General features: G+C 39.1%; 1 protein-coding gene across 1 annotated transcript in view; it reads left to right on the plus strand.

Annotated features, from left to right (window-relative positions):
* Positions 1 to 19,490, plus strand: part of TXNRD1 (thioredoxin reductase 1) — a 103,662-nt gene that overhangs the window by 75,942 nt on the left and 8,230 nt on the right. The window contains exons 10-15 of the mRNA XM_063445188.1: positions 601 to 826; positions 1,701 to 1,790; positions 2,062 to 2,138; positions 2,620 to 2,776; positions 5,200 to 5,307; positions 6,736 to 6,831. Coding sequence (XP_063301258.1) covers positions 601 to 826; positions 1,701 to 1,790; positions 2,062 to 2,138; positions 2,620 to 2,776; positions 5,200 to 5,307; positions 6,736 to 6,831 — 754 coding nt within the window. The remainder of the gene's footprint in view (positions 1 to 600; positions 827 to 1,700; positions 1,791 to 2,061; positions 2,139 to 2,619; positions 2,777 to 5,199; positions 5,308 to 6,735; positions 6,832 to 19,490) is intronic.

Here is a 19,490-nt window from a genome sequence, read left to right on the forward strand (position 1 = left end):
TTAGCCATTTAGAGTTTACGTTGCTTCAATGCCTCAGATAACTCACATTTTATTAATCGTGTGTATTATAAAAAAAAATCTTTAGCGAACATCACTTAGTCAATAGTTTATGTTCCTAAAGTGTACTTTTGGCAAATTAACGTAGAACACTATGCACTTATTTATGGAATATAATATAATATCACACAAAAAGTAATTGCAAATTTAATGCAAAAATATCCAAAACGGGGAAAGAGTTGATGATTTGATGGTGATGTACTGTTAGCTACTTTGGCTTAAGGGAACACTCCAAGCACCATAACCACTTCAGTGCACTGTCGGAATTATGGTGCTTGGAGTTGGAGTTTTTCTTTAAAGATCTACAATTCCATTGTTAATGATCACAATTACAAGTTTAGCAGTGCCTATAGTGTTTTCATTTTGCTAATTTTCTTGAAATCCTCATGCGACATTAGATTTTGCTGGACCACTACTTAGACTGGATTGCAATATACATGCTTTCTTGGTTTTGATTATCTTTTCCCTTTACCATTTTTGTCAGTAAAACATCTGTTTTTTTTTTTCTAACTCTTAACCAATTATTTATTTATTTTCTTGCAGCGATGACCTGTTCTCGCTCCCATACTGCCCTGGGAAGACCCTAGTTGTTGGGGCGTCTTACGTTGCCTTAGAATGTGCAGGTTTCCTGGTAGGGCTTGGCTTGGATGTTACTGTAATGGTTCGTTCGATTCTATTAAGAGGATTTGACCAGCAAATGGCCACAAAGATTGGTGACCACATGGAAGAGCATGGAGTAAAATTCATCAGAGAGTTTGTGCCAACAAAGGTACAGTTTCTTCTATGTGCTTCGGCACATTATACATTATAGAATAAAGGTTTATTCGTGCTGTTTTTATTTTTTGCTTCGCGTAATATCACATCGTTCGATGCGCATAAACATACATTAGCGCAATGCCAGAAGTTTCTCCTAGTGCAGTCCGCATGATAATTGATATCTGTGTGTTGCTGACTAGAAAGAGAAGGAATCAGGAACTACTGTCATATAGTACTTTTAAAACAAGTGAAATTGTTTGTTGATTAATTCATTAAATTGATAAATAATTTTAGCCGTTACTTTCTCTTTATACTGAAAAAGCACAATTCTATTTCAAAATAAATAGGGACATACATAAACGAGATTTAATAGATTGATACGTTTCATTCGCTATTCAAAAGTCAGATTAATATAGTATTATTTTTAATCATTCATCCTCTTTTAGTTATGTAGGCACTGTTTTGTTTTTAATAGACAGACATTCAAAGCATGAGTTTCATAGAGAATGAATATGGCATGATACGTTTGTAATTATTTGTTGTATATCTCGCAGGCACAGTTCATGTTAGTACATAGTTTGTGTGTCAGATTTCACATGTTGAAGAACACATCAAAATACACACTGTCTTGCAAAGACTTTCAGAACAGGGCCAGTTTTCTTTTATTCCTGAAATAGAATAATGATACTACTATCTACTTGATAGTTTGCATACAGTAAATATAAATGCCTGGCTAATCCAGACATCTGTATTACAAATGTTATTGCATGATGCTATTGTTGCTTTTATGCACTGATATGTTCCTGTCTCCCACTCTACCTACAAATCTTGTTTTCTTTTTTTTTGGGGGTTATTTTATAAACTTTTGTATGTGTTTGTTTTTTTAGATAGAGCAGATAGAAGCTGGGACACCTGGAAAATTATTGGTAACATCTCAGTCAACTGATGGAACAGAGATAACTGAAGAATATAATACGGTGAGTGCAGAGCTGTGTATACAGAGGTGTCAAACTTGTGCCTCTCTATATTTACAACATAAATGTTTACTTAGTGTTATGGTAAACAGGTGTGTGACTCTTTAAAGATTCAAATGTAAGTTGACTTAATGAAGAATACAACACTTTGTCACTGATGCCTTGATCCTTTTCTGTGTTTTAGGAAATGTTTTGTTGATCTGTTTTATGGGATATATATATTGTGAAATATTTTACAACAATGAAATAATCGTGTGCTCTTATTGCGTTGTAGGTTTTGTTAGCGATTGGAAGAGACGCATGCACAAGGAGGATTGGTTTAGAAATACCAGGAGTAAAGATAAATGAGAAGTAAGTAAAACTTATTTTTTCAAGATATTAACAAATGTAATTATTTATAATTATATGTAATTGGTAAATAGGATTTAATAGAAGTGCGTCAATTGAAGTTAATATATACACATCCCATTGATTGAAAAAGCTGTTGACTTCTTGTGATTCGTACAGTCTTGTTACTGTATAGGTCAACAGAGGCCTGTTTGCATTTACCTTCTATATTTTTGTTTCATGTTTTCATATCCCTCTTCTAAGGTTCAGCTTTCATTGCAAATGCAAATTCTATGACTTTTTTTATAACCTAAATCTTCCATTCTCCTTATTAATTGTGTAGCCTCACTCCAGTATCATAGTGCTTTCTTGAAACTGATACCAAAAAAGATTGCACTGTAAACAAAAATATTTTGGTGTGAAAATAAGGACTTTACAAAGTCTTTTGACGAGTGCATTTCACAATTTTTCTTTTTACAAATTTTCTCGTGTTTTGCTTTATCAGGACAGGGAAAATCCCAGTCAATGATGAGGAGCAGACAAATGTGCCGTACATCTATGCGATTGGGGATGTGCTGGAAGACAAGATAGAGCTCACTCCTGTTGCTATTCAGGCAGGACGACTCTTGGCAAGGAGGCTATATGGCGATTCAAAGTTAAAGGTTAGTTCCTATACATTCAAGCAATAGTAAATAAGAAGTGGACATTACAGTTCATAGCTCTGATGTACATATTGTTTGATAAGGACTGCTGCACCTAATTCCCTGGGTTCTAAGTCAAGAACTGGTGCAGAACTACATAAAGGTGAATTTATTTTTCTACAAGTATATTAATAATAGAAAGGACAGATTTTTGTGTTTCTACATTTTTGTTATATATTAATGCTTCAGTCTCTCTTCTTTATTGGAGAATTTTTTTTTTTTTTTTATATTATTTAGGTTGTACCATGCAGGTATGCTATTGGACCATAGGGGAAGAACAGCAGAAGGCCTTCTGTAGATAGATGTAGATAGACATCCAATGTAGTTGGCCCATTGTTTCAACACACTAATACTCCTAAACACTAATGATGATAGGATTGTAATGCCACAATAGCAGTAGAGGTGTCGAATAACAACGGAACTATCTCTCAGTGGATACATTTGTGTTCTATTTCATTGTTTTATTTTATGGAATTACCAGAATTCTGTCAGGGCTTTCTGGTCTGCTTATAGTGAATGTCTACCATGTGGGCCATGTCCGCAGATTAACCTTCTTTGCTTTAATCCTTGGTTATAAGTCGTAGCAACATGAACATTTAGTCTTAACCTCCAGAGTAATAGAAACTGCTTTTATATGATATCAACAAGAGGTTGAATTTCAAAGTAAAATATTTAATAAGCTGGAAATGTGAAGCTTTGAAAAGGCAAAATAAATAAATAAAACCTAGAGCATTACGTTATGGTTAACGTAAGTGCAACATACATTAACCCCAAATAGATGCTTGATTTGCCTGCTCATTAGTGCAATATGAAGATTGCAACCTGTCAGAATCAAGAACGAAAGCATTTCAATGTTCTAGCTAATTGGCAGGTGTTATAATTCCTTCTTTCTTCCTAATCATAGTATGTGTGGGGTGTGCTCCTGGTATATTATTACCTGCCTTTTGCTGAATTGGTGTTGATGTAATGAATCACTGTGGAAAAGTCTTCCTGTGGCTGTCCAATTCATTTCTCAGTTCGCTTGCTCTCAGAAAAAAAATATGCTGGTACGGCAAATAAATATAAGATCCGAGCCTCTCTTTTCAATTCTATCTCATTAGTGGTTTTAAAGAGCTCTGCTGGGTTTCAGCTTGCTGTTTTGTCAGGAAGATTAATCTGAATTTTCAGATGTTGTTGATCTGAGTATTAGCACAAGTGTGATTTTATAGGATATAGCAAAAAATGAAAGTATGATGAATGGAAAGCCTATAATTTCTTGTAAAATGCCAGTATCATACTGCTTTTTTCAATATCAGAATTCTATCTTATAGTCCAGGGGTGGTCAAAAGTTATACCTCCAGCCAGTTGTTGGAGAATTTCAACTCCCGGGATAGTAACAGCTGATATTTACCTTTAAGTCATGCCGGTTAAAGTCTAATAATAGATGTGTTGTGGACTACATCTCCCATGATGCTTGGCAAGCATTATGGCTGTGAGAGCATTATGGGAGATGTAGTCTACAACATTTGGAGTGCTGAAGGTTGCCTACCCTTGGTCTAAAGTGTTTACCACAGTCATGAAACATTTACAAGTAAAAACACATTAAAGTGTTAGGATGCTGGTTGCTTATCTAAAAGAGGACCTTGCATTCCTTAAATATGCACAGTTACGTTTTTGTAGCCTTGCTCAGAGATATGGTAGCAGGTTTCACAATGTCATCTCATAAGGTGGCTTGTCAATCACATACCTCTCTCTGAAATTAGCTTAGTAAAGAAATGGATGAAGAATTATTAGATCCCAAATCTAGCTTTGTGAGCAATAGTCACTTTAGATTGAGTCATTATCTCAAGAGCGATATCCAAGGCAGCATCAGTTGTCATGTATTTTACCTTGCTAATTTCTTTAGGGATTAATTACTTTCATTTGAGGAACATTAGTTAGGCTGAGTTTGATGGATCCATGAATGCTAGTTTATTGAAGGTATCTGCTATGTCAGCATTGAGGAATTTGAACCTCTGTATTGATTGAAAATGTCATATGTTTAAAGATTCCAAGGATTCCTTGTTCTAAGAATTCTACTGCAAAGTCTTAAAGTGCAACGGTCCCCATGGGACTTCACACTTTATACAGCACCCCAAAAACTTCATTGAATTCAGGGTTCTACAAAGAACCTAAGCAATAAGGCAGCTCGTTCAACTGGTCTTTCCATGTTTAAAAGTAATCAGTAACCTTTACACTCACTAATAATGATGGCAGACTAACAAGGGCAGACTTTAGACAACTCAGGAGATTCCAGTTGACAGAAGAGAAGCCAAATCTAAAGGTTCTCTGTTAAATAATTATCAAAACGAATTATGCAACATATGTGGGAATTGGATTTTAACAGTTTGCTTTGTATTTTACAGTGTGACTATGTCAATGTACCGACAACAGTGTTTACTCCGCTGGAATATGGCGCCTGCGGCCTTTCAGAAGAAAATGCGATACTCAAGTATGGAGAAGAAAACATAGAGGTAAAATAAGTCACTGCAGCAAACTATAAAGGGGGATATATATGAAATGGAGGTTTTGGCTGTATTTCTGGATCTATTCCGAAATGCGTCTATTAATTCAGTTATTTGTGCAAAAATATTTCTTACCGAGCTTCCTTTGTCATTTAAGAGGCACCGATGGATAAAGGGTGGATTGACAGTTTTAGAAATAAGAAAATGGCGCATGCACACAGCAGTGTAAACATTAAAGTGAATGTGACAGGTTTTAAACATAAAACCCACAGAATCTCAGAAAACAGCTAGACATAGACATTTGAAAACACATTGACTAGAATTAACAAATTACACCATTCTAATGCTGAGTGTCATTATTTTCTATCCAAAATACGACAACATACAGCCTTAATGACATAGGAAAGTCGGTAGGCATGAAGAGTATGAACTAGCACTGTGTGTTAGCTTTAGATACGCAGGCCGTGTGTGATCCCTGAATAGCATAAACTATAGATGTTCTTGATTCATACTCAATAACCTATAAACAAAATTATTTGTAATGTTACATATTACACATAAAAGCTTCCGAGGAATTAGAGCAAAGCTCCTCTAAGGCACATAAGAAATACAGAAATATAATCTAAAAGAAAACATTCCATGGGATTATTTTATTCCTGCTCTATACCAGAGTATACTATATCCAGCTGTTCTTGAACTCCTGTTCCTTTAATGCTTTGTCCCTCAAGAGGACGTCAAGGCATTGTTGATGTTCGACAGCAGCTGGAGAGATTCAGGATGGACTTCTTGGGTCTAGAGAACAGATAAAGCAGGCCTAGACAATGAACAGGCAAGTGAATAGGGGCTCTGTTGAAAATAATTGCCTAAAAATCATTAACACATCAGAATATTGAGCTATTTGCAAATTACTTAGTATCCATGGTGACACTTTACGTGCCTTAAACAGGAAGGAACATCCAAATTCAGCATCGTCTATCTCCCTTGTTTCTCTCCATAAGCACATTAAAGCAAGCAGACCGACGCAGTAGTGTGTATTTTGTTTATTCATTTTGGTACAATTGATGATACCGGTCAGTAAGTGTGTAGACATGTATGTACATAGCTCAGACATCCTTATTATTTTACAACAGTAGGCATGTCTTCAAACTGGCTGGCCTGATTTCAAATAGATATTGTTCTCTACGGGTTAAATCATAAATATCAGTATATTTGTTTGTTTGTTTTTTCATTTGTGTTTTAGAACATTAAACCTCTGGAATAATAGAGAATTGTGAGTTTAAACTTAGATTTGCGTAGACGTGACAAGAGAATTGAAAGGTAGTTTGAAAGTTGAGTTTTCCAAAATTTTGAACTATTTGACTAATTTGACCTCTGGCCTCTCGAATCTGGACACAGGTGGAAAACGAAACACTTAAATATATACTTTGTTCTTTTCAGGTCTATCACAGTTATTTTTGGCCTCTGGAATGGACGGTGCCCGCAAGAGATAACAACAAATGCTACGCAAAGATCATATGCAATTTAAAAGACAATGTAAGTTTGGGGTGGGGAACAGCATGTGTGTACTATGCGACTGAATCTCATTACTGAGAAGCACTGCTCAGCGATTGACAACGCACTTTGCCATCTGTGCTCATGCCTATCACATAATTTAACCCATAAGGTATATGAAAAATGAGCAAACCTATGACTTGTATACAATCACTCAATAGATTTAGAGTTGAAAAAACACCTCCATAAAAATATAAATAGTAGCATTATAGAAGTATAACAGTTCTATTTTTTTTTTTTTTTTTAAGTACATATATTAAAATGTTTTAATTTGCATCTATTTACAATGTATTTTTCATTGGTAAATCTGTCTTGCGAGTGTAGTGATGAAATGGGGAAGACTTCAGTTTGCAATTGGTAGCAAATGCTTTATAATAAGAAACAGAATATACTACGGTGCCTTTACAGATTTATATTTTAACTCATTGTTTCATCCGTCTCCTTGAATCAAATTGAAGCCATTCCGCTCTTTACAATATCTTTTTCCATACATTACAGCAGAGACGTTTCAAAGGAAACAATAAGAAAAAAGACCACCTACATTTATTACTGCATTATGTAGATGATGCATTAATATAATGTAAAACAAACACATAAAGAAAGAAAAATAAAAAATAAATATTTACCTTTAACGTTTCCAATGTGACTGATACTTGCTGTACAGGTAGAACCTTCGATAGCACCAATGGCCTTCCACCAATCAGAGTCCATCACTTGGGTCTCATGAAATCAGTCTATAATTAATCCATATATAGTTAGTTGAGCTTCACTTTGTTTATGGCTTCCTCTTTTACAATCTGTTCTCCCATTTCTTAATTTATGATCTATTTCTCTTTAAAGCATAAGACAAAGTATGAACTACTTTGTTTAATGTATTTTTCCTATGTTCGATGACTGTGATAAATGGTGACCCTTAAAACTCCACCCATTGTCAAGATTGCCAATAGTAGGAAAAAAACATAAAACAAAGCAGTTCCTAGTTTGAGATATACGGTAGGTCTGAAATAAAGAAAAGAAAAACAGATTCTGAAAGAGGAAGAAAAAAAGGAAACAGTAGGAGAAAGGTAGGTTTGAGGTGACAGGGCCACTTTAAATTTCTTCATTTTTAGAGTTTGGGCAACATTCACTTTTCTTCTGGAGGTTCTGGCTGATTCATGTTGGCGTTCTAGAATTAATCCAGCCTGGAAAATTACTTGGGAACATGCTCGGTCCCCAATGCCTTATTTCTAGACACGGCTTGTGCCTGAATAAATAACAGAATTAGGCTCCCTAATGCTGCATTTAGATGTAATAGTGAAATATTCAGAACAGTTTTAGAGAAGCACCTTAACTGAACTACTTACCTATAGCATGAAGAATGGCTCATCATTCACTACATTTAACCTATAGTTAACTTTTAAACAACTATATGGTCACAGTTCAAGGAAGTAGCAGTAGAAAAGGTTTATACGTTTTTGGATCATAAATGCTTATTGTTAATGTAACATAAAATGGACATTGAGTAGAAAACGCTGATGTTCCGTTTAAGTTCCACGCATTATTTAATCACATCTTCACTACTGGAGGTCACAGCAAAGTATTGATTTCATTTTTGTATAGATTATCACCTTGTCAATACACGTGTCAGATCTCACCCCGTAACATCCATTTTATGCAAATACAAAATGCATCTATAATTATAGGACCAAGGGATTTAATTACAATAAACGGGAATAAAGTGGGAACGATGGATATGCTCCAGTTCTTTTCAAACTTACACCAAAATACCCCAACTTGAAAGAAAAATACCACCAATTAACCCATGTTTACAACTGGGCCATTTTAGTCTTAATTTGCCTGTGTCTGGAGCTGGCTAAGAGCTAACGCTCCATCTTTCCAAGCAGAAGATACAATCCATGGTATATAAAATACAACTAGAAAAAAGATGAATGGTGTAATAACCTAAATTCTATAATATATATATTATAATATATATATATGTATATGAGGAGTGAGGTATATTGGTCACCTAAAATGTTGGAAAAAAAGTTCAAAAGGGTTTATGTACTAACTGTGAAGAATTGAAAAGGAAATGGAGACTTTTTAAAATTTGACTATTTATGCCTAAGATTGGCAGTTCCCTTTACAATGCTTCACAGTTTGCTGTCTATTGAATATGTGGGCTAGTAAATCACTTTCTTTGTGTTGGACGTTTATGGAGATTTTGTTAAAGGGCAAGTTTTACAAGAACCATAACTACTACAAATAATTTCAGTGGTTATAATGTAAGGTGACTATGGTTTTCGTCATCTCTCTCACTTTTCTGTATTTGGCAGAGTCAGGAGGGTAAAAGATGATTTGACACAGCCACATCCTGCCTATTGTTTTAATATTTTGGACATAAAAAGAGGAAGTGAAATTTCATCATTATAGCGTCCCGAGCAGAAATTTGGCAGACTTTAGGTAGTGTCAGGAATTCTGTTTTTTATTTTATTTTTTTATATTATTAAACTGCTTGAAAATTATTGGTAAAAAAAAAACTTTTTTGGACTGCATACAAAGCTTCGCTGCGCTATAACCAGTACAATATGCTGCATTGGTTACTAGTTACAGTGCTAGTGCTTAATTATGCATTTTTTAATTGGTGGTATGTTTAAAAGCTGCGTAAAAGCTGCAGATCTCGATCTTGAAACCTTTGCAAGCCCTCCGCATCTAATGCCACCCACACTTTCTGTGGCTGTCCAGTCATAGATTTCTCAATACAGCTCAATGAGAAGTCTTTGCAAGGCAGCTGCTCTGGACAATTGCTTCCTCTTGAGTTCAGCTCCACTGACCGAAACAAAGCAGGAAGTACCAAGTTGTCTGTTTGAAAGCCAAGGAGGTGTAACCAGGTTCATTAGCAAAAGTGCCAATTTCTATTGAAATCTGCCCTTTTTGCAAACATGGGAAAAGGGGACACACTCTTCACATATAAAACTTTTCAGCAAGCTAAAGTGCTCTAGAGCTTCAGAGCTTAGTTCCTTTTTAAACAGTGAAGTTGGCCTACTGATAATTAGAGAAATACAGCTGGCGTCTTCAGAATATAAATATAGAAAATATAAATTTTGATCTAGGTTCTGCCGATGTAGATGCCTTGAGTAAAGTGCAGGCCCTAAATGATAGAAATTCAATTACAATCATTCACAAGTGATGCGTACAGGGTATGTAATAACAGTAAGCTCTTTCTATGCTGGGAAGCAAAATCTATTTGGGTTAATAGAGAGGTGGTTTATGCATTCAGTTCAGGAATTTTTTACCAGTACTGCAACAGATTACTGAAATATTAATGAAAATTTTAGCTTATAAAAGCCTTTTTTGTAACAGAACTGTGAATCATTTTCATAGGGAGAAACAGACCGTCACGTTCATAATATAGTGTAATGAGCTTAAAATCCTTATTTCCTTCTTCCTCTTAACAAATGTTTTTTTTTATTTTACACTTTAAACTTCTAGGTGCTATTCATTGTGCCACAATTTTAATATTATATTTCCCTACTGGGTTTTCTCTCTGTTACTTGAATTTCAGTTACCACAATACAATTTTGCCAATCTTTGAACATAGAACAAAAAAATCCAGAAAGTTAATAAATTGAGCATTAAAACGATAATGAATTATTTATTTCTGTTGGAGCCAGTGCATGTTGTTATGTGCTTTAAAATAGTTTACTACTCTGAACAAGTGGGAAAAGATGGGCATCATGGACTGGGATAACTTATACAGCTAAAATTAGCTACAACTGGCCATAAAATAGCAGATAATACTATAGTTGTTGTAGTCAATGACAAAAATCAGCTTTTATGGATAGAACTTTCACTATGACTTCATGTAATATGCCTTGAGTCAGTGCAATAGGTATCGTATCTAGGATATGAAATATATCTTCTGATGTGTAACAGTATTATATTAGAGTGATTTGGAACTTTCATTCTCAATGAAGATTACTAGTTATACATAATTTTCTTCCGAGTGTTCTAAATCAGAGTTACACGCTGACCTCACTAGATAGCTAGCTAGCTAGATAGGTAGACAGACAGACATACAGACAGATAGATAGGTAGACAGATAGATAGATCTATCAAGCATTACTTTTGAGGGACTTCCTCTTTGACCCACAATAAGAGAGATACCAGATAAATAACCTGGCAGAACATTACAATTACAGGGACTGTCTTGCCAGATCTGGGACACTTTGGAGGTATGGTGCTCTTGAATGACTGAAGCATAGACTTTGTCAACATACAAGATGAAATCTGACCCTCCGTGTTTGTTCTTCAAGATAGCTAGATGCAAATCTCAGACATTACTGAATACTATTACCGTATTAGTTTTTAATGTTTCAATTGGAAGTCTATTCCTGGTATATATTACTCTATATCGATAGTAGTATTTTCTCACAGTACCCTTCATTCCTGTTACAATACCGATACTAATATTGATACCGGAGAAACTGACGGAAGCCAAGCACAGAGAGATGGACACAGGTTTCTTCAGGAAGGAAGAGATTCTTTATTGGATCACCGATCGGGACTCAGAGGGACTAGCGTCACCAAAATACAGCAAAGTCTGAGTACTGAATACATAGAGTACATTCCTTATATAGCACTGTAGCTCCTCCCACAATTAACTACACCCACACATACCCTTAACCTATTTAATGAATAGAGTCTAAACTCATCCATCCGGTCTAACCACGTGGCTCATCTGATACAAAGGAGAGGGACGCGTAATTCCAGTTCTTACATTCCTGCACCTGGTCAGTACAGTGATGACAGTATCTTAGCTACGTGTAATTAACTAACTGATACTACAAACACATATACATACATATGCCTTGTGGCAATCTTAGCCTGCTAAACTTGTATTTTACTGGAATTACATCACATTCCCCCCTTTGATGCCTCTGATATTTCACAATTACTTGAGGCATCACTTAACCTTGGTTTGCATATACCTCAGGTTACCATGAACCAGACCAGACTTATCTTATGATGTGAATCTTCAACATTCATCTTCTTGCATTGGTTCTCCCTGATCTAGAGCCTTATACTTATATATCGCCATTATCTGTGCAGCAGCCTTCCTCTCTGCTATACTTCCTATCAGGCTTTGCACAGACCTAACTACTAAGGGTATAAGACACGGTAGGAGTAGACACAACAGTAAAATCAGTAGGACTCCACCTACCACTGCCTTAAGCCCTCCAAACCACTCATACCAGCTACCAAACCAACTACTTGGATTGTACCCTTTCCATACCTGAGTAGGCACATGCGCTAGTTTAACCATATGGCTAGTAAGCTCAGCTATTGCTTGCCCTTCGTCATCTATTTGAAGACAGCAATTACTTAGGTTAAACTTCCCACATACACCTCCCTCTACTGCCAAAAGGTAATCCAAGGCTAATCTATTTTGGTAGACTGCTGTCCTCATCCTGGTGTTATGCTTCGCTAGAAGATTGAGCGCTTGTGATGTTTCATTTGTGATAATCTCAACCACCGCCTGTAATCTTATAATACGGTTGAGCATATAAATAGGGGTTCTATAACCAAAGGTACCATCCTCAGCCCACGTGGCTGGCCCATAGTAATCTATAATACGCTGGGGAGGCCATTCATCATCTTCCCAGGCGCCTATCTCTATGGGTCCCCTTTTCTTCCTATGATTCACATCATACACTTTAACACCTAAAGTCTCACCTGTTTCAATCGGTAACAAGAAGAAGGATGGTTTGAGCATACCCAACACACATGCCCCTTCCCAGTCCTGTGGCAGCTCCGAATAGGCTTTCTTACCACAGATCCAGTACAAATTTGCTGGGGCTCTCCAAGTAGATGTGATGGATAGATCAAACCACACATCCTTTAAATTGGCATATCTAGCAAACGGGTTAGATGGTTCTGAGACATTTGAAGCCGACCACCAAGTTGTATTCTTTGTATCATCATCATAAGCTTTTTGCCCTAGACAAGTTAATTCTCCTACAGAAGTATTATACATTATTCCTTTCCTTGCTATGCAAACATAACCTATGATGGAGGTCTTTAATCTCCACTCAGATTTACCTCTAACACTCATATGATAATCGGCTTGTGTAGATATTAATTGGTCAACTGCCTCAGAACCGGACATTACCTCCTTTGCTTCCCAAGGCCATTGGTCTCCCATGTTAGTACCTCCACACACATAGCAGTTGGTAACATTAAGACTACCGGCAATACTTTCAGCTAAATCGATGAACAGGTTTTTAGCATTATGGGGGATCTTATTATCTATACTCATCTCTTCGTAAAAGGAATGGTATACTTGATGAGTCTGGGAGGATACCGTATCAGTCTCTATTCCTATAAACAATAATGTCCCAGGATCTAAACCCGTCCCGTATATTTGAAACCCAAATAAATTTCCATACTTATCTAAGAACTTGTCGGGGTTATTAATGAGTATATGGACTGGGTTGCATTCCATAGACTTACAATAAGGGCTAGTCGGCAACTTAGTCACTATCATGTCTTTGTCTACTGTCTGTCCCCAAGTTGCCCACCCCACACAAGACCAATATGGGCAAAAGTTATAATCTCTATTTGGGCATCTAGGACTTACATATTTATTTTTGCTACTGGGACAAATATATTTATCGTTAGACCCATACGTCCTCTCCCATCTAAGATCCCCACATACATTCCACGGCTTTCTACCACTCGATATCGCTTTACACGCATCAAATAGCAGAACACCCGAAGAATGTACGGATTCTAACACCGTTTTATTAATTAGGGTCCCCTGAGGATCTCCATTCCTGAGAGTCAACCAAATTGTACGATGCTGATACTCCGGACTGAAGCACTTAGGTTCTCCTACTCCTAAATGGCACACACTATAATCTATATTTAAGTATCTACATCTCGATACATCTCCTTTACATTCGTATTGTGAATGCCAAATTAGGGTTTGGGAAATATGGTTACCTGTTCTCGTAGTCTTAATGCATACCTCACAGCTAGGAGTGTCGGTACCTCTACCTTCCTGAATATAAAAACACATATAAATAAACACTATCAAAAGCACATCTTTCGCCGTCATCCTCAGTCTTCGTCCGTGCGATGGCGCCTCAGCTTCCAGGATGTGAGGGGCTGCAGGGAATGGAGTTCTGCTCATCTTCACAGGTGTCCCTTCGAGACTTTCCTGGCTTATACACTATGTGATGGTAAGCGGACAGGCTTTATTATGGCCTTCTCACTCACACCTGTAACAATAAAATTTGTAATCCACAATAATTCCTCGTTACTCCGACTGAGTAGTGCGTTTTAACCGGATCTTGCAGGGATTCTCTGGATCTGCTGTAACTTGCCAAGAATCGACTGCTGCTGGTTTAACCCTGGAGTGATGTATCCACGGAGTCACTTCTGCTACTTTTATTGCTGTAGGGGTAGACAAAAGAACAACATAAGGACCTCTCCACTTGGGCCCTAACGGTACATTATTCCACTCTTTAATCCACACTTGATCTCCTGGATGATAACTATGAACAGGGGGATAAATATTCACAGGTAATCTATCTTGTACCCATTTCTGTACCTCCTCCATAGTCTTACCCAACTCTACAACCTGCTGCCGGGTAATTCCTTCTCCCAACTGACTCAAGTCCCCCCTTAAGTTACCAAGTATGGGAGGTGGTCGCCCATACATGATTTCAAAAGGAGAGAGGCCCATCCTTCTGGTAGGGGTACAGCGGATTCGCAATAAAGCTATGGGTAAGAGAACGTTCCACTTAAGTTGGGTTTCCTGACACATTTTAGCCAACTGGTTCTTTATAGTTCTATTCATTCTCTCTACCTTACCAGAACTCTGGGGTCTATATGCAGTATGAAGCCTCCACTTTATACCAAGCATATGAGTCAGTTGTTGTAGGCACTGGTGAACAAAAGCTGGACCATTGTCCGATCCTATAGAACAGGGTAGTCCATATCGGGGTATTATTTCTCGTAGCAGGAATCTCACAACTTCTCCTGCTTTCTCTGTACGAGTAGGACATGCTTCTACCCAGCCTGAATAGGTGCACACAATTACCAGCAGGTAACGATGTCCACCCGATTTAGGCATCACTGTAAAGTCTATTTGTAGATCGGACATGGGGAGTCCCCCCATAAACTGAACTCCTGGTGGCTTTACTGGTCCTTGTCTTGCATTATTCTTAGCACACGTTACACATCTGCGTACAATGGCCTGAGTCAAGTTGGACAATCTTGGTATGTAGAAATGTTTTCTAAGAGATTCTTCAGTACTGTCTCTCCCAGAATGTGTCCCGTTGTGATAATTTTGGACAATTTCTACCGCTAGCGATGCTGGTATAACTATTCTTCCATCTTCTAGCTGATACCACTTGTTCTCCAGATACTTTCCCGGTTCAGTCTTTAACCACTCCTCTTCTTGAGCTGTATAAACTGGAGTCCATTGGGACAGTGGAGTTGGTATAAGAGCAGCTATATGCCCTACATACTCCTGTCTTCCTGATTCAGCAGCACGCTTAGCTGCACTATCTGCCATCCGATTTCCCTTGGTTACATCACCATCTCCTCTCAGATGCGCTCGACAATGTATGATACCGACTTCTTTCGGCTCCCACACTGCTTCCAATAGTTGTAGGATTTCAGCTGCGTACTTGATTTCTTTGCCTTCTGAATTCAGTAGTCCTCTTTCTTTATACAAAGCTCCGTGGGCATGAGTGGTTAAAAACGCATACTTGGAGTCCGTATAGATATTCACTCTTAAACCTTCAGCCAATTGTAACGCTCGTGTTAGTGCTATTAATTCTGCCTTTTGTGCTGATGTTCCTTTCGCCAGTGGCCGAGCTTCTATCACCTTGTCTATTGTTGTCACTGCATATCCTGCATAGCGGATCCCTTCTTTCACATAACTACTGCCGTCGGTGTAATATTGAACATCGGGGTTCTGGATGGGAAAATCACGAAGATCTGGTCTACTTGAGAATACTTCATCCATTACTTCCAAACAATCATGTTGACTTTCAGTAGGTTGTGGCAAAAGGGTAGCTGGATTTAAGGTGTTTACAGTCTCTAAATGCACTCTTGGGTTTTCACACAACATTGCTTGATACTTGGTCATACGGCTATTACTAAACCAATGATTTCCTTTGTAATCCAACAACGTCTGTACTGCATGTGGGACTCGTACATAAAGTTCTTGACCCAGAGTGAGTTTATCGGCTTCAGCTACTAGCAGGGCGGCTGCAGCTACGGCTCTTAGACAAGGTGGAAGTCCGCTGGCCACTGCATCCAGTTGCTTAGACATGTAGGCAACAGGTCTTTGCCATGATCCCAAGTACTGTGTCAATACTCCCACAGCCATTCTTCTTTGCTCGTGTACATATAAGTAGAATGGTCGTGTGTGATCAGGTAGACCTAATGCTGGGGCACTCATCAAAGCCTTCTTCACATCTTCAAATGCCGTTTGCTGTTCTTGGGTCCATAAGAAGGGGTCGTGCTCTGTACCTTTGATAGCTGCGTACAGAGGTTTTGCTAGTATCGCATAACTGGGAATCCATATCCTACAGAAGCCTGCTGCCCCCAAGAATTCTCGCACTTGTCTTCTATTCTTGGGTATTGGTATTTGGCAGACAGCTTCTTTTCTCTCTGGCCCCATAATTCTTTGACCTTCAGAGATATGGAATCCTAGATACTTGACAGTTGGCAAACACAACTGAGCCTTCTTTCTAGACACCTTGTATCCTGCCTTCCAGAGAATGTGTAGTAGATCGTGCGTTGCTTGCTGACAGATTTCTTTTGTAACTGCTGCTATCAACAAGTCATCTACATATTGTAACAATACACACTCTCCTGGGATGGACTCGAAATCCAATAGATCTTGACTTAGGGCTGAACCAAATAGGGTAGGTGAATTTTTAAACCCTTGGGGCAGTCTTGTCCAAGTCATTTGGCGTTTTGAGCCCGTTACAGCGTTCTCCCATTGGAAAGCGAAAATACATTGACTTTCTGCGGCAATTCGGAGGCAAAAGAAGGCATCTTTGAGATCTAAGACTGTGAAGTAAGTAGCCCCGCCCGGAATTAAAGCAAGCAGGTTATATGGATTGGGTACAACTGGATGTATGCTAACAACCGCATCATTGACTGCTCTTAAGTCCTGCACAGGTCGATACTCATCTGTGCCGGGCTTTTGAACAGGCAGCAATGGGGTGTTCCAGGGGGAAGTACAGAATTTTAGGATACCATACCGTATGAACTTATCCAGATAGGATTGGATGTTCTTCTTAGCCTTCTGCGGAATGTGATATTGTCTTAGGCTCACTGGATAAACCCCATGTTTCAGTTCAATTTTTATTGGTGGAATATTGCGGGCCAGTCCTGGTGGGTTGTTCTCTGCCCAAACTCCTGGTATGTTAAACAATGTCTCATCACTCCTAGGGTTTTGGCTAGTCAACACTGTATAAAGTCGCCACTCTTCTTCCTTTGGTACGGATAAAGTCATAATACCTGAAGGTCCATTAAACTTTAAAGATGTTGTTCCATCTGGTAGGAACGTAATCTGCGCTTGTAATTTGGATAGCATATCACGTCCCAGCAATTGGACTGGACATTCAGGCATATAAAGGAATTGGTGTTTTACTACGTGGCCTCCCAATGTACAGAGTCGACTTTTAAGAACCGGTCTTTCAGCACTTCTTCCAGTTGCTCCTATCACAGTAATAGTCCTTCCAGATGGAGGAGCAACTAGATTAGTCACCACTGAATGTTCAGCACCAGTGTCGATCATGAACGCACTCCTTTTCCCCCCTATTGATACATCGACCATAGGCTCCGCTCGACCAAGGGGGATGGAGCCCGGTCGGTATCAATAGTCCTCCATGACCGTGTCAGCCAATCCTACAAAGTCCCTACCTTCTCTATCGCGAGACCTTTGCGCTGCTGGAATATACCTGTCTTCCCTAACACTTCCTCTGTTCCCATTACTCCCTCTATAACCATTACTCCCTCCGGGACCTCCTCTACCTCTCGCTCTGCCTCTAAAGTTTCCGTAGCCTGCCCTGGGTTGGTCTCTCTCGTACTGCTCTCTTTGCGGACATTCGTTCCTCCAATGCCCTTCTTCCTTGCAATACGCACACTGATCTCTACTCAAAGGCTCCCTACTCCATCTATTATTGCCTCTATCTGGGCCCCGTTTATCTACGCCTGCGATCGCTACCGCTAGCATATCAGCCTTTTTACGCATCTTGCGCTCCTCCTCTTTCTTGCTTTCTGTTTCCCTATTCATATAGACCTTATTAGCTACCTCCATTAGTTGGGAGATTGACATACCTGCAAACCCTTCTAACTTTTGTAGCTTGCGCTTAATATCTCCGTAAGCTTGGCTGACAAAGGCGGAGTTAACCATTCGGGAATTGTCTGCGTCTTCCGGATTAAAGGGGGTGTACAAGCGGTACGCCTCCAATAATCGGTCATAAAAGACACTGGGCGCTTCATCGCTTTTCTGGATCACCTCAACTGTCTTCGACATGTTAATGGCTTTCTTTCCTCCGGCTTTCATGCCAGCAATTATAGCGTCTCTATAGGCTCTGAGTTGAACCATATCAGCACCATTTACGTTCCAATCGGGATCAGTGTTGGGATAATGTGTTGCGGCCCATGCTGCTGGATTAGCTTGGTTCAAAGCACGGGCTCTATCCTCTAATGCTTTAATGGCTGCTTGATTTATTCTTGTCCTTTCCTCATTGTTAAATAAAGTCATTAATAACTGCTGGCAATCAGCCCATGTCGGATTATGTGTCTGTACTATTGAGGTGAACAGATCAGTCATGGCTTGTGGTTTCTCAGTATACGAGGAATTATGGGTCTTCCAGTTTAAAAGGTCGGTAGTGGTGAAAGGGACATATACGAAGACAGGGTCAGCGTGTGCCATTTGACCTGCGGCATCGATATAAGCTGACCCGGGATTTAAGCGAAGAGGCATCTGATAGTGCTTTAATTGTTGGGCACCAGTCAACTGTCGGGTTTGGATGGGGCTACGTAGGGAAGCGTCAGTCATGGGTTCCGGTCGGGGAGATATAGGGTATGGGGATGTGGGAGGTTGGTTTTGGGAAAAGGTAGTGAATAGAACACTTCGGGCCGAGCTAGATGAAGCTTGACCGGAAGTCTGAAGTGGCGCCAAATCAGGATATTCGTTTCTAATGGGGGTGGGTTCTGGTTCCGGAAGGGGAGATTTAGTACGAGGGGGGGTGGATCCTGTACTGGAGGAGGAAGCGGAAGTGGATGAGGGTAATGAGGGAAGGGTTACAGGACTTCCTGTATTTGCGTCACTTCCTCTTACCGGAAAGTAAGGGGGCGGCAAAGGGATCTCGGACTCAGGGGGCGTGTCCAAAATGGGCCTAACACCAGCCCTAGTGGACGAACAAGTCCTAGCTACCATGAGGCGACACTGTTCCTCGTGGCATGTCCGGAGCCATTTTGGCGAGTCATTTACGGCCTGTCTCCAACAATCAATATAAGGAAACTGGCCGTAAAGTTCAGGCCTACCTGATACAGCCACGTGTAAGCGCTGTACCAGAGTTGGATCCAAACTGCCACGTGGCGGCCATGCCGCAACCAAAGTA

Source organism: Pelobates fuscus, chromosome 3, assembly GCF_036172605.1.
Source record: "Pelobates fuscus isolate aPelFus1 chromosome 3, aPelFus1.pri, whole genome shotgun sequence".
Taxonomy (NCBI): domain Eukaryota; kingdom Metazoa; phylum Chordata; class Amphibia; order Anura; family Pelobatidae; genus Pelobates; species Pelobates fuscus.